The 14,036-nt window shown below is 37.5% G+C and overlaps 1 protein-coding gene across 1 annotated transcript in view; it reads left to right on the top strand.

The window, feature by feature from the left end:
* ADAMTS19 (ADAM metallopeptidase with thrombospondin type 1 motif 19) overlaps nucleotides 1–14,036 on the top strand; it is a 160,896-nt gene that overhangs the window by 41,917 nt on the left and 104,943 nt on the right. Inside the window, exons 5-7 of the mRNA XM_086629295.1 lie at nucleotides 739–822; nucleotides 1,814–1,971; nucleotides 11,831–11,874. Coding sequence (XP_086485421.1) covers nucleotides 739–822; nucleotides 1,814–1,971; nucleotides 11,831–11,874 — 286 coding nt within the window. The remainder of the gene's footprint in view (nucleotides 1–738; nucleotides 823–1,813; nucleotides 1,972–11,830; nucleotides 11,875–14,036) is intronic.

Raw genomic sequence — 14,036 nt, forward strand, 5'->3', positions numbered from 1 at the left:
TTGTCTGTACTGTCTGGTCTTATATCTTCAGGAGTGAAGCCAGAATGTGAGAGCTGAACAAGATGATTTTTTGGTTAGAAGCCCATGATGCTGTTGGGAAGACTGGGCTGTTGGGTGATTTCTTATGATCTATGCTTGTTGAGAAAAGATGGCATTGTTGTTGAGAAGGATTCTGTGATCATTAGTGGGTGAAAAGAAACAAAGGATAATACACTCGGACAATTACATACCATCCCAACTATCTGGAGCTGCAATGCACTCATTTGGCGCATAAAGCAATGAAGACTAGCATCTGTACTGTACAAGGAAAGATTATTCTAAAGAAGAAGCATAAGCTGAAAAATAAATAAAATCTTAACTGTTCTGAATGATAGGAAGAGTTTCTGCCGTGACCTGGCTCAGACCACTCAGGCCACGATCCTGGGTTTAATTGAATAGAAATTTTCTTGCGAACAGTATTATATGCATGTGTAAGTATTTGGAGAAACAGGCCACAGTTTATAAAGTGATCATGGCCATTGTGGGTAAAAGGTCTTTTTTGTGTTCTGGGAATGAATACTACCTAAGCTCTGCTTTCCCTTCACATTAGCTTAATGTTCTGTTTAAATTACAGAAAGTCAAAGCAGTCACAGTAGAATATGAGAATTTTTTACGTTCTTTGAAGTTCTGTTATTTTGAGTCTACAGTGCGTTGTGTGCAGTACAAACACGTATTTTTATTTACTGTTTTTTATCTTAGGTTTTTAACCTTTTCCAGCACAAGAGCCTTGGACTACAAGTGAATCTTCGGGTGACTAAGCTTGTCCTACTTCATGAGACTCCAGTAAGTGTATATTATCTTTGTCTTAGCCTGTAAAGGGTGATGTTACTTAGCTTATTGCCCCAAGAAGGCTTGCAGTATTCACCCACTTTAAAGGCTGACAAATTTTCTCAGCTTTTGTGCATTATTTAGTTATTTACACTGCTAGGCAGCCCCGGTAAAGGTGAAGTGTCTTCTGCTTTCTGTGCTGCACGTATTGATATTTTTCTGTGCTTGCAGTTGGAAATCAATCAAGCAAAGTTTCCTTCTTGAAATCAGTTAGTTCTTAACAAAATCTGCTTGTGCTCTGCTTTTCATGCATTTGAATAGCTCAATGCAAAAATCATCTCCTGGAAACCCAGTGGACAGTAGAAGGATACCTGGTGTTCTTTGTCAACCAGTCCCTAGACAAACAAAAGATGCCATATAGCACTGTTCTTTCATTGCACCTCTCAGGCATCATCTAAAATTCTGTTGGTCTTTCTTTCTGAAGAAAGACAAGTCAGCTGTTACCTTCATTGAGCCTTTCTATTAACCTATGGTTAGTATATCATTTTTCAGGATAGTGTCAACTCTATTTCTTGTTTTTTCTACAAAATATTGTGAAAATATTTTCATATTTTAGTTAGTTCCTAAGAAAAAGGAATTCCCTTATCCACACTCTTAATTTTAAAATATTATATTTTTCCAGGGAATAAGAAAGTGTTTCTTCAGTGTCCTCTCAGCAGGTGGATCTTCACATCATTAATCTTTTCTTCTCTATTGATAGTGAAAAATCAGCAAATAAATGAGACAAGAGTTCTGGTGAACAGATCCACCGTACATCTCTCAGTGCACTGTTTTCACACATATCTTTAACATGGAAAAAACTTTGCTCCTGAAGTCCAAGTCATTCTGCTGTCAATATATTAGGGCATAAAAAAGACAATATTTTTGCTAACTGAGTCAAAATGTGTTCTTAGTTGTATTTAAAGAATCATAATTTTGATAAAATGAATTTTTTTCTTATTTCCAGGCAGATATGTATATTGGACATCATGGGGAAAAAATGCTGGAAAGCTTTTGTAGATGGCAACATGAAGAATTTGGCAAGAAGAATGATATACACTTAGAAATGTCAACAAGCTGGGGAGAAGACATGTCTTCAGTTGATGCAGCCATACTGATCACAAGGTAAAATACTGAAAGATGAGCATTAAAAAATAAGCAGTGGCCTAATATGAACATAGATCAAAGGAACTGACAAACAACACAGGATTTAGTTTTGCAAAGAAATAGAGTGCAACTTGAGGCTTCTTTCCAGAACTCAAAGAAGGTGGTAAAGATGGTTCAGAACATAGTTCCCAGATGGTAAACATCTGAAATGACAAATAATTCACTCTGTTGATTCTTCTTTGGCGGTATAGCTAAGGCCATTTGCATGTCTCTCTCTTTTGGCCGTGGTTTACAAGTCGTGTTTGAAACACAAAAGCATATTTAGACCATTCAGAGCTGGATCAACATGGCATTAGGTGCATTACCAAGTTATGCTTCCTTTAATGGATCTAGAACTTGTCTGTTTCATTGTGTACTGAAGATACATCATGTACACAGTCTGTGTTCTGCAGCCACAGAGGTGTCATTCCAGATGTGCAGTTCCTTACAACTGTTAAGTATCAAGTTTTTCACACATTCAGAAGGAAATATGCCTGCAGCTCACCTCTTTCCTCCCAAGCAGGTGCTGTCATGGTTTAGGCTGTCAGTGGTGCAGTGGTGCACAGGGGATGCATCTTGATGTTCAGGCAGTATACAGCCATTATCAAAAGAAAAGGACAGAATGGTGGTTCAGCTGGTCTGGGGTTGAGTTTAGTGCCATTTTTGAGGTGGACCTTGGACTGGATGACCTTCGGAGTTTGCTTCCAAAGAAAATTCCTATCATTGGATATATTGGAATACCATTGTGCTGTCCCATGCTTGTTGATGAAATGGTATCCTAAAACCGTGTGCAATCTTCAAACTTACCTTTTGCTTTTATACCATTTATTCAGGGCAGTCTCACTAGGAGCTGTATAAATTTTTTTAAAATTGGTTTACATTCTGATTACTCCAGTATCTAGAAGGTATTTCAGTTTTCTGAAGCAGAAAAATGCTTTCCTAAATTTCCCTGTTTTGGAGAGCCAGCCACATACTGGAAGCAGGAACTGATGAAGTCCAAATTGCCTGTGGTGACAGCTTTGTTGCTACTTTTGCTGTTTAATCCCTTACTTTTTCTTAGAAAAGTCCACACCCATCTCTTCTTACCTTGTGCCATCCTCCTCTATTTGTTATGTTTGTCTGTTTTATGGATTGTTGGGACTTTGAGGGGATAGATTAGTTTTTGTTACACATCTATACATTAGCTAAGTAGTAGTCATTCACGCAGGCTCCTCTGAAGTACTGTGGAAGACATGAGAAATAATGTTCTCTGTACGACATTTCCATTAGCTCATCAGAAAACATACTTGGGATGACAGATTGGAAAGAAATTTCTCAGATTAAGACCCACGACTGATTTTAATGGCAGTGAGTGTGTTGGTGGGGAAGAGTGTAGATGGAGAAGGAAAGATGAGTAGCAGGAAAGAGTGAACTTGGGCCAAAGCATAAAGGATGGCTGAGTATCATACATGGCATTGGGTTGAGGAGCATAGCTAAAGGGGAACAGACCTTCTTACATATAGTTGTACTTTGTGACTGTCCAAGAATAAGCAATTGCATACTGCATGGTTGGTAGAAGGGTGGTGTTGTTGAGTGACCTCTCGCCTGTCCCCTGGCTGTCTTATTTAAGGTTCTGGAGGCAGCAGTATCTGCAGCAGCAGCAGCAGCTTGGGGGAGCATTGAACCCTTCAAGCCTGCATCTGCCAGGAGAGTGAGTCTAAGGCCGCATTCTTTAGCTTGTGAGGTGTATCTCACAAGTAGTAAGATACTATGAAATACAGCATGTAACATCACTTTCCTCTCGTTTTTTCATCTTCACCTTAACCAGCCTTTATGGGAAGAGACAGAACGGTTCTAAACTGATGCAAGTGAGATGTTAGCTGAGCAGTCAAGAGGCAGTGTTCTGGAGGGGTCTTTAGCAGGCAGTGCCTTTGACCAGAGAGCTTTTGAATTTCATGCAACATTTCTACATGGCAAAAAAGCTTTTGGAAAGTCTAATCATATGTGAAGACATGCTTTTCTGATGTGCTCTGTAATAATGATATTCTGATTTGCGTCACCTGCTATTTTTTACATGTCAGTGCTAATGTGTTTTTTGGAGTAAATCTCTGATCAGTGTTAAGAAAGTTGAAGTAGAGAGCAGGGAAGTGATTAGTTGCATGTCAGATAGTAAGTCAGTGCTGAAGCCAGAAATTAAAGATCTGTTCTTTACATTTTTATTTTTTCAGTGGTATTATTCTCTGGACTATACTGCCTCCCATCTCAGAGCTGCTTTAGCTGCTAATAAATCATACCAGTGCGGTTTGCTGACTGTGAGAATGTTTTGCTAATCCAGGCTCCCTCTGCACATCATCAGGTTTATGGTATAGCTAACCCCATGTGTGGCTCCATCTGTGGGTTTTGTTAATTCAGAGTCTCATTCTGTTTTGCAAACATGGAACAAGCTCCTTTGTCACAACTTACAAACAGATTTGGACGGCAGACCTGCTTTATTGGGAGAAATAATTTTGTTTGGACAGATGAACACGAACTGCTTGGTATTTTTCAAGTGAAAATGCGAAGTTTTTGTTGTTTGACACATTCTGTGGTCTAAAACTTACACCACCTCCCTTTTTGTCTTGCGTGATAATTGAACAGCAAGAATGCTTTGCAAAATCTTTCCTGTGCTTTCACGTGCTTGTCGTCTCTAGTAATCAGGAGAGTTAGAAATGAAGTATTGAGTATTCTGCAGAGCTAATTTTTTTTGCCTAACTACAAAGACCGTAATGTGTATGTAGTAGAGACTTATTCCAACAGTCAAAGAGCCGTCATAGCCTTTTTATGAAAAAGGTGCTTTTCAAGACTTATTTTTGCGTTTATTGTATAAAGCAGAAAGCAAAACTGACTTCTTCCTGCAACTTTCTCAGCTGCCCGAATAGACTGTAATGACACATCTGAATCTGCTACCAATTTGTTCATTGCACTTTACTGTAGTCCTATTTTCGCCTGTGATTTTTTTTTTTTAATTTCCCTGTAATTGGCTTGTTCTCATGAAGTAATGTTCTGTTTAAAATGTGGTGCCATAATGTAAAAGGAAGACAGAAAGAAAATGTTTGAATAGTGTATTTAGAGAAGATCCCCAGGGAGGTTAGGTGTAAGAAGAATATGAGAATTAAGACAGAAATTGTTTTAAGGACTATGTTGATAAAACTAACTGATTCATAGTTATAAATTAGCATTATTACTTTAGAGATACACATACCAGGAAGCACTTTTCTCTAAGAAAAAATGCACCGTAGCACATCAACCTTCTCCTTGCCTTTTAAGTTACAGAGTGTGAGTGCACAGAGATAAGCCCCTATTTTGCTGGCCACTGAGATGGTATTACCAGTTGCCATCTACGTAGGTTGACCTGAATTAGGTAACTGAAAGTAAGGCAGGAAAAAGGCCCATGGCATCCACAGTTGCTCTGTGACAATGCTTAAGTTCTTACATTGCCCCTACTGCGAACAAGGTAATGAAAGCTTCAAAGTGTATTTTAAAAAAAAAAACAAAAAAGGGATACAAGAATGAAGCAGAATCTACCTTTTCTTAAAAATTACGCATCATGCTGCTTTTCCAGTACATAAGTCAATCTGTGTAACGGTGTTTTTTAGAAAAACGTGAATAAAAAACCATAAATGCCAAGTTCTATAGTCTCCTTCTCAGAATTGCCATTTTCACATATGCTAGTGTTAGAAAGTAGATCTCTGATTCTCCTAATATTCAGCAGATAGACAGTGATACTCCATGTTGACAATGTACATCAGCTGTTTATTCTTATTGATCTGCTGTATCAGAAATCTCTTTGCTCTGGATGATACATAATCAAAACTGTGCTGCGAGGCATTTTCACTCTAACGATGTGCCTCGTTCTATAACAAAAGTAGAGAATGGCATAAATAGCATTTAGATTTGCTAAGTATTATTTCATTTCTGATCATTCCAACTCTACAGAGCTCTCAGCAAAACTTGGACAAGAATTTCTTAAAACATTGCTATTATCTTCCAATGCACACAAGAAGTACAGTTCATTTCCTCACTTTGCTTTTTACTAGGTTTCTGGTGATAATGATATGAACCAAAAATGCGTCCTCAACAAGATTGGAGGTAGAAGACTGTGGATGACCCCTGCACAGAAACTAGTATTACAGGGTCACCCAAAAAGGTTGCAGTGTTGGCAGTTCAAAGTTGTTGGAATGTAAATAGATAGAGATTGGGTTATTAAGCTGTTACGGCTGTCCTTAAGCTTCTTAAAGGAAATTAATCTCTGGAAAAATGTGTTCTTTCAGAGTGTGTACAATCACAGAATCATAGAATGGTTTGGGTTGGAAGAGACCTTAAAATCATCTAGATCCAGCCCACCTGCCACATGCAGGGACACTTTCCACTAGATCAGGGTGCTGATAGCCCCATCCAACCTGGCCTTGAACACTTCCAGGGATGGGGCAGCTGCAACTTCTCTGGGCAACTCGTTCCACCGTTTCACCACCCTCAGAGTGCAGAATTTTTTCCTTATATCTAATTGAAATCTCCCTTCTTTGAGTTTCAACCCATTGCCCCTTATCCTATCACTGCACGCCCTTGTAAAAAGTCCCTCTCCAGCTCTCCTGTAGGCCCCCTTTAAGTACTGGAAGGCTGCAATAAGATCACCCCGGAGCCTTCTCTTCTTCAGGCTGAACAGCCCCAACTCTCTCAGCCTGTCTTCATAGCAGAGGTGCTCCAGCTCTCTGATCATCTTCGTGGGCCTCCTCTGGACCCGCTTCAGTAGCTCCATGTCCTTCTTGTGTTGGGGACTCCAGAGCTGAACGCAGTATTCCAGGTGGTGTCTCACGAGAGCAGAGTAGAGGGGCAGAATCACCTCCCCCGACCTGCTGCCCACACTTCTTTGGATGCAGCCCAGGATATGCTTGGCTTTCTGGGCTGCCAGCGCACATTGCTGGCTCATGTTGAACATGGAGAGAGATTAAATAATTCTTAATTTTATCTTCATAGTAGTATTTTTTAATCACTGTAATTTCAATACTACCAATGCTCCTGATATTTTTTGCAAAGTTTTACAGTGTGTACTGTTTTCGTTTTGACATCAACAACAGACATCAAGGGAGTTCATGAGAATCTCACATGTCCTTGCTATTAATTATTTACTAATAGATGCAGAGGGAAGCATGGCAATGTGAAAAGAGCATGCTTGAGAATCGAAGATGTCTTTTTACAAAAGAACCGAAATCTCCTGTATTAATCACTTTAAGACATGTAGTTTTAACTTGTGTATTTCAAAATTCCCCCTAATTTTAAGTCATTACATGCTTTGTGTTTTGGTTTTTGTCTTTTCTTCTCTCAGTTCAAGGTGTTTGAGTCTGGAAGTGGTATTGTTTATAATAATACATGTGAAAAATCTGTATGAATTAATCTGTTTCTGTAGCTTATTCTTTTGAGCTTTAGTGCTGAGGCTTTGTATGTTCCTTTCACTCATACAAATCTGTTACATAGCATTACATGGACCTAAACTGAATTTTAAATCTCTGGTTATCTAGTGCAAGTACCTAACATTAAATTCAGCTAGTTATTTTTACATTTTATTTTTCTGGTGAATGAGAATGCTAGACAATCTTGAGACAAAGATTTAAAGTAAAGGAAGATTAACTATGTTCTGAAGTAGATCACTGCCATGGTTATTTACTTTCAGAATGGACAGTTGTGTGTTATTTCTAATTTTTGTTACTTCAGCTTTCAACCATGGATCTCTTTGTACCCTTTGTGCTAAAGAGCTGTTAGAAGGCTCCTCGCTTTATAAATACTTGCAGGCTGTGGTCAAGTCACAATTCATCTTTCTCTTAGATTAATTTAGAGAGGTTTTTAAGCCTGTTTCCCAGACATGTGGTTGTTTTCTTTACTCTTCCAGACCTGTTCCTATCTTCCAAATTATTTTTTGAAGCATGAGAGCCAAAGTTGGACACAGTAGTTTGTAAACGGTGGTACTGATGCCATGTCTGATATTTTCCTGCATCTGTATCCAAGGATGCTTTCACTACTACTGCCTGTTTTCAAGTGCTCACCTCTTTTTGTTACTGTTGTCATGCTTTTGCCATATCTGATCAAGTTTGGGGGTCCAGTTTTGCCTGCATTAAAATAAAAGTTATTCAGATGAGTCATCTTCAAAAACTGATTTATCTTGTTCCTATTTGTATTCTACCAGAACTCGTTTAATTTTTAGACTTTACCAGTAGTGCTCTGTTGTTTCCTTCCAGATCATTGTTTAATGCTAATGCTGAGTCTAGACTCTGTTGGACTTCACTCAAAAATACCTCCTTGGCTTCTTAACATTTCTGTATCTGTTTTGAGATGTTAGCTACACATTCAGTTCAGTTATTAGTTCACTTATCACACTTCTGAGCTGTTATTTTCTAGTTTGACTGAAACATGAACTTTAGAAGAAGGCCTGTTCACATTATCCTTTTTAACTTCAGTTCAACTTTACAGAGCCTAAGTGATCCGTTAACTATTTAAAATATTTAAATATAATATTTCCTGATTTGCTAAAATACACTGCCAGTCCATACTGGTGCATTTGAGGTTTACCCTGGAAATACTTAAAAGTTTCTGAAATAGCATCTGTGATAGTAACTTTGTCCATTTGTTTAAATTCCCAACTGAATAGTAAATGTGTAATTTATCTTGTGGTTCATTAACTCCAAAATTGATTTTAATTTAATTTTGGTTTGGTTTTGGGTTTTGTTTGGGTTTTTTTAAGTGCATTTATAAATTAGTATGTATGTGCTTAGTTTATATGTGGGAACCATTTCAGAACATCCTGTTACATGAAGAGACAAGAACACCGGCAGTGTTGTCATTATTCACTTAGCACAGTGCAAACAAAGGCATTTGCAATATGATGTGAATGTTGTTTGCCATGGAGGCCATTAATTGCAACTATTCTTTATAAAAGCCTTACGATTTGAGAAAACTTGTCGCTTGGGCAATACACCTCAAATGTATCTTAAAAAGTCCTAGAATCAATGACAACGGCAGGAGTTAGATGCGGTTTCAAGCCTACACTACGTTTTTTCAAAATAATGAACGTTAGTGAAGTTAAGAAATTGACAGTAAGGTGAAAGCCAGAATTAAGACTTGGTAGACTGATAAATTCCATTATCTATCCTTTTCTGTTTCTTCTTTTCTCCAATCTAGTGTATGGAAGGAAATGACAAACCAGCTTGGAGAAGGAATAAGTCTTTTGACTAGTATGCCTAAAACAAATGTTAAATTTATCTAAAATGTCAAATTGGTGCAAACTGTTCATAAAACTTAAGTCTGGGTTCTTCTTTTGTCTTTCTCTGCTGTTCTTGTCTTCTGTTGTACATCACATCTACACATCAGGATTTATTTTAACAAAGAGAATGTAATGAGATACTTTATATTTAGAAATTGGATAGTTAGTCTTTGCTGTGAAGGCCCTTCATAATGCTATATGTAGTCAATTAAAAATGCAGCAACTATATATAATTTTCTGAAACAATGGATTAGTAATTACTCATTCTTGCTTAGAATTCTTTTCTAGGGTTAGCCAACTTGTTCAGACTTGAAATGCATTCTATATCTCATGAAAGCTCCTCTTTTCTCTCTCTTGAATAAGGACCTATTTTCCCTTCCATATGCATGCAAAGTAACTGTTTAGAGTAATGAAAGTTGTATTCTAGATACTGTTTAGAAGGGGACTTGAATGTACTCTAACCAGTTTCTTGCTTTCATTGTTAGACTCAATTACTAACCAGCACCACAAAAGCCTCTCTATGCATTAATAGTAATGCTATTATCTTTGCCTTGTTTTGCTAAGAGAAGAGGAAAAGAACAAAGGCAAATAATCTCAGTGACTTTTCTGAAGGCTTTGTAGTGTGCTTTATTGCTCTATTTTATACCTCCTCTTACTCGGAAAAGTCCATATCCTCTCTTTTGTGTGGTTTCAGTATGCCAATTCCATGTATATATGAAGTGTAGAGGTGTATTTATATATGTGTGTGTGTGTGTGTCTGTCTTATATACACACAGAAACACAGTTATAATATAATGGAATATTTAAGTTACCATGTGGGAATTAGAGAGCGATTTCTGTCAGAGTCATTGGTAGGTCTAGCTAGAGCTGTAAATCTTTACTAAAGAAGCCTAGTCTCAAATGTATGTAATGCATTTATATTCTTGGACATTAAAGGAGGTATTACATTCTTTAAATGAAAATCAGGAACTAAGAATGGTTTACTGTACTTCCCGCTTGCCAAGTCATAGCAGTGCTGTTTCCCCCAAGTCCTATAACGAAACTCTGGAGGCATAGCATAACCATAGTCAGAGTCAGCCAAGAAGGAAGAAAAACCTCAAAAACAGCTCAGTAAGTGTATGAGAACAAAGCTATTACATAAGCAGAAACCTCTTGGATATTGGCAGTTTTAAAATGTCAGTTTGTGTTCTTGTACATTTGAAGGTATGCTCTCTTTTTTTCTGTAAAGCAATTAATATTTATGGTAGTTGTATGAGTGTGTGTGGAAGACAGTCTATGTCCTTAGATTGTCTTTACACATGTTCTCTTGCTTCACCACAAGTACCATATTTCTAATCGTTTTGTCATGTTGCTTAACAAGACAATAAGTCCCTTGTGTCACATAGTACAAAACAAAGAATTGTGTTACAACCAAGTGTGTTAATGCAATTTGTTGCAGGTTTAAAAAAAATAAAAGATCTTCCTTCTGTATCTGATTATAGTTTTTTGTTTGCCACCTTTGGCTTAATTTCCAGGGCTCTTCTAAGTCTATTCTCAGAGTTTCTTTATCAGTTTATTCACAAGATTTGTTTCTAGCACTGTTGTGTTGCTTTTCTACTCTGCCTGGAGAATCAAAAGCTATATAACTCCGTGTCTCTGGCTGCGTGGCCTTTAACAAGTGTCTGAAATTTGCCAGCCTCTTGAGATTGCTTTTGGATCTAAATCACTCTGCGGGAATAGTCTGTGGGAAGCAAGCAAACAAACAAACAAAAAGCTCTTGGAGTAGTTAGATTTGTAAAAATGATAAGTGTCACTAGTCGACTCTCTCATCTCAAGCACCAAACGATTCCTGGTTTTATGCCTGGAAAACAAGTGTTTCAACACGTGTGATTCTTTATCAATCTGTGTGTATATCTGTGTAGCTTCATAGAATATAAAGATGAAATCTCTCTGGCCCGTATGGTGTCTTTCTGAAAACAGAGACCATTACTCTGTGGTACAGCTAAAGAACAGAGACTTATTTGAGTAGATGTCAGAATGAAGTTCAGGTAACTACGTTGTATTTTGCTTAGATGCTATATGTGGGGGTTTTTTGTTGTTTGTTTGTTCCCTGTTGGATGCCCTAGCAGAAATGCTTCTTCCTTTTAGTAATTTTAACCATTGACTTTTCAGCACAAAAACTTTCTAACTCTATCTCTGAACTAGATGCTGCATTACAATGCTGCGTTTGGACCTGATATTGAGCACCGAAGATATTTTCTTTTCAAATGAAAGAAAGACGTAACTTTAGAGTTGTTCCATGTCAAGACACTTACAGGCGGAAAAAAACTCCAGAAATTATGTGCAATGCAGTTTAAATATATGGTACATGTTCTGGCATTTGAGTACTCCTCAGTCTGTTCTGAGAATAAACTGAACTTTCAGCATTCTGGGTAATCCTGGCCTTCACTTCCCCATGCTCTTTGTTGAGATAATGGTGTTCTGTATTTATTCATTGAGCTATACAAAATATTTGTAAATAGGTCACACAGTTGTTACCAGTCTGACAGCTTGGCTTGCTTAACATTTTTCTTTTCCCCCTAATTCTAGGAAGGATTTCTGTGTACATAAAGACGAACCATGTGATACTGTTGGTAAGTAAATAAACGTAAGAGACTGTGTGTGTAAACCACTTCATAATATAACTGTCACATAAATAGAGATGTGAGGCTGAATGATGACAACAGCATCAGTGATGGACAGCTGTAACTACCTAAAATGCAGAATGCGTGTCTTATGGCAATAATACTTTGTTAGATTTGTGTATTCTTCTAGCAAAATAATGTGTTTAAGTACAATATTTCTATCTTACTCACAGAGCAAACTTCAAAAACATTTTTCTTTTTAATGTCACTGATAGTTTAATGCCAAATTATTTTAATATTTTTGATTCAGAATATGAAGCTAAACAAATGTGTTGGTGGTTCCTTTTTTAAACAGTGGATTTATCTTTGGTGAGAATATGTCTATGATGTTTAAAATAAGTTACCATAAGAATATAATGTAATATAGAGTGATACAGTGTAGCTGTAACTTCAGAAGAACACAGGTTTTGAACTTGCCCAAGGCATCTTCTGACATCTTCCATTAAAGTGAGTGCTAGCTGCACTGAGTTTTTCTGTCAACAGTCATTAATTTAGCTCACACGCTTTTGGGAAGACAGTTTTTCAGTGGAAAGGTCTGGTGGAAAAGGCAGCAAAAGGTAGCAATCGTTCTCTTCGGTTGTAACTCTGGGTAAAAATATGACAAGACATGACATTTTACTGTAGAATTTCATTTGGCTAATAGAAGTCTTTAACAGTTCTGTATGTAAATACAAGTATTCAGAACCTAAATTCATAGAGTCTTAGAATGGTTTGGGTTGGAAAAGACCTTAAGACCATCTAGTTCCAATCCCCTGCCATGGGCAAGGACACCTTCCCCTAGATCAGGTTGCTCAAAGCCTCATCCAACCTGGCCTTGAACACTGATTAGGATGATAGTAATGGGCTATTTAACTATTGTGCTTGTGTTCCTTCCCTCTTAGGTAGAGAAGTAGATTGGTTTTTTTCTCCTGTTTAATTTCAATGGCAAAGGTTTGAGCAGAGTTCTTGTGCAAACTGTATTATCTCATTACTTGCTAGTCTTTTTTCTTTTACTGCTGTATCATCCCAAGTCTGTGTGAGCATGTCTGTGGGTGGCTATCAATAAAGAATCCTTCTAAATGAAGAAGGGAATCTTTCTCACAGCAGTTAGTGGTTAAGAATTCATAGTTCTTCCACTAATGGGTATCTTGGTCTTAGCTTAATTTTGTAGGAGTGTTTGGTGCTCAGATGCATTTATCTTTGTCTTGTAAGTAGAAAAATGTTTCCTTCCAGCTGAAAGAGGAAGCAATGTGACGTCTTCAGCATCTTATGCTGATCTAAGATGAAGATCAAATCTAGAGTACTTCCAGTATACCTAAATGAGGATAGGCTGCTTTCTGAATTTCACAAATGATGTGAATGCGTTCAAGGATTTTCCCTGGAAAATGTGTCCTCTTTTTTGAGCCTTGAAAGTAATAGAATGGCTGTGTCTGAATCTGTCCATGGAATTGCAAGTGAGATAAAATGGAACTGACTCAGGTATCAGTCATTCACATTTCTGTGATGAAGCAGCTTGGATGAAACTTGAAAATGGGTCAGTGCATTAATCGTAAGTGCACAGGAAGTAAAGAATTTGCAGTCTTAATACAGTTGTAAGTAAAATGAACTAGAGACCTTGGCTGTCTAATGTGGCATTTTGTGGAATGGCTGTTGTGGACTTTCCCACTCTGCATATTGTTCTTTAGAATTTTCTTCAGGAATTGGAACTCAGTTCATATGTGTAATTCTTTCCATATAGCTACAATTGGGCGGCAAAAGCTAAGGTCATTAATTTCCTGTTGTTCCATCAGTTATTATACAAATTTAATCATTAGTTTTTCAGATGAATATAGCACCTTTCTGTAACGTCAGTGCATAATTTCTTCCATGCACATTTACAGTACTGTGGGTCCATGCTGATTCTTAAGAAGATGGTGTCTTTCTGAAACTCTTGTCCACCGTCATCTGTGAGCTGATCAAGGCAAGAGCATTCAGAAAACTAGGGAGAACTTTGTGTGTTTCTCTTGAAGGCAATTTTTGAACTGTCTTACTGGCATGGATGTATTGCATCAATGTTTTTAGGATTGCAGGTTTATATGTAAAATTGAAAGTATGTGTTGGTAGATGGTGATTTCATTGTGACATCTTTTCTT

The sequence above is a fragment of the Tauraco erythrolophus genome, chromosome Z (genome assembly GCF_009769465.1).
Source record: "Tauraco erythrolophus isolate bTauEry1 chromosome Z, bTauEry1.pri, whole genome shotgun sequence".
Lineage (NCBI taxonomy): Eukaryota > Metazoa > Chordata > Aves > Musophagiformes > Musophagidae > Tauraco > Tauraco erythrolophus.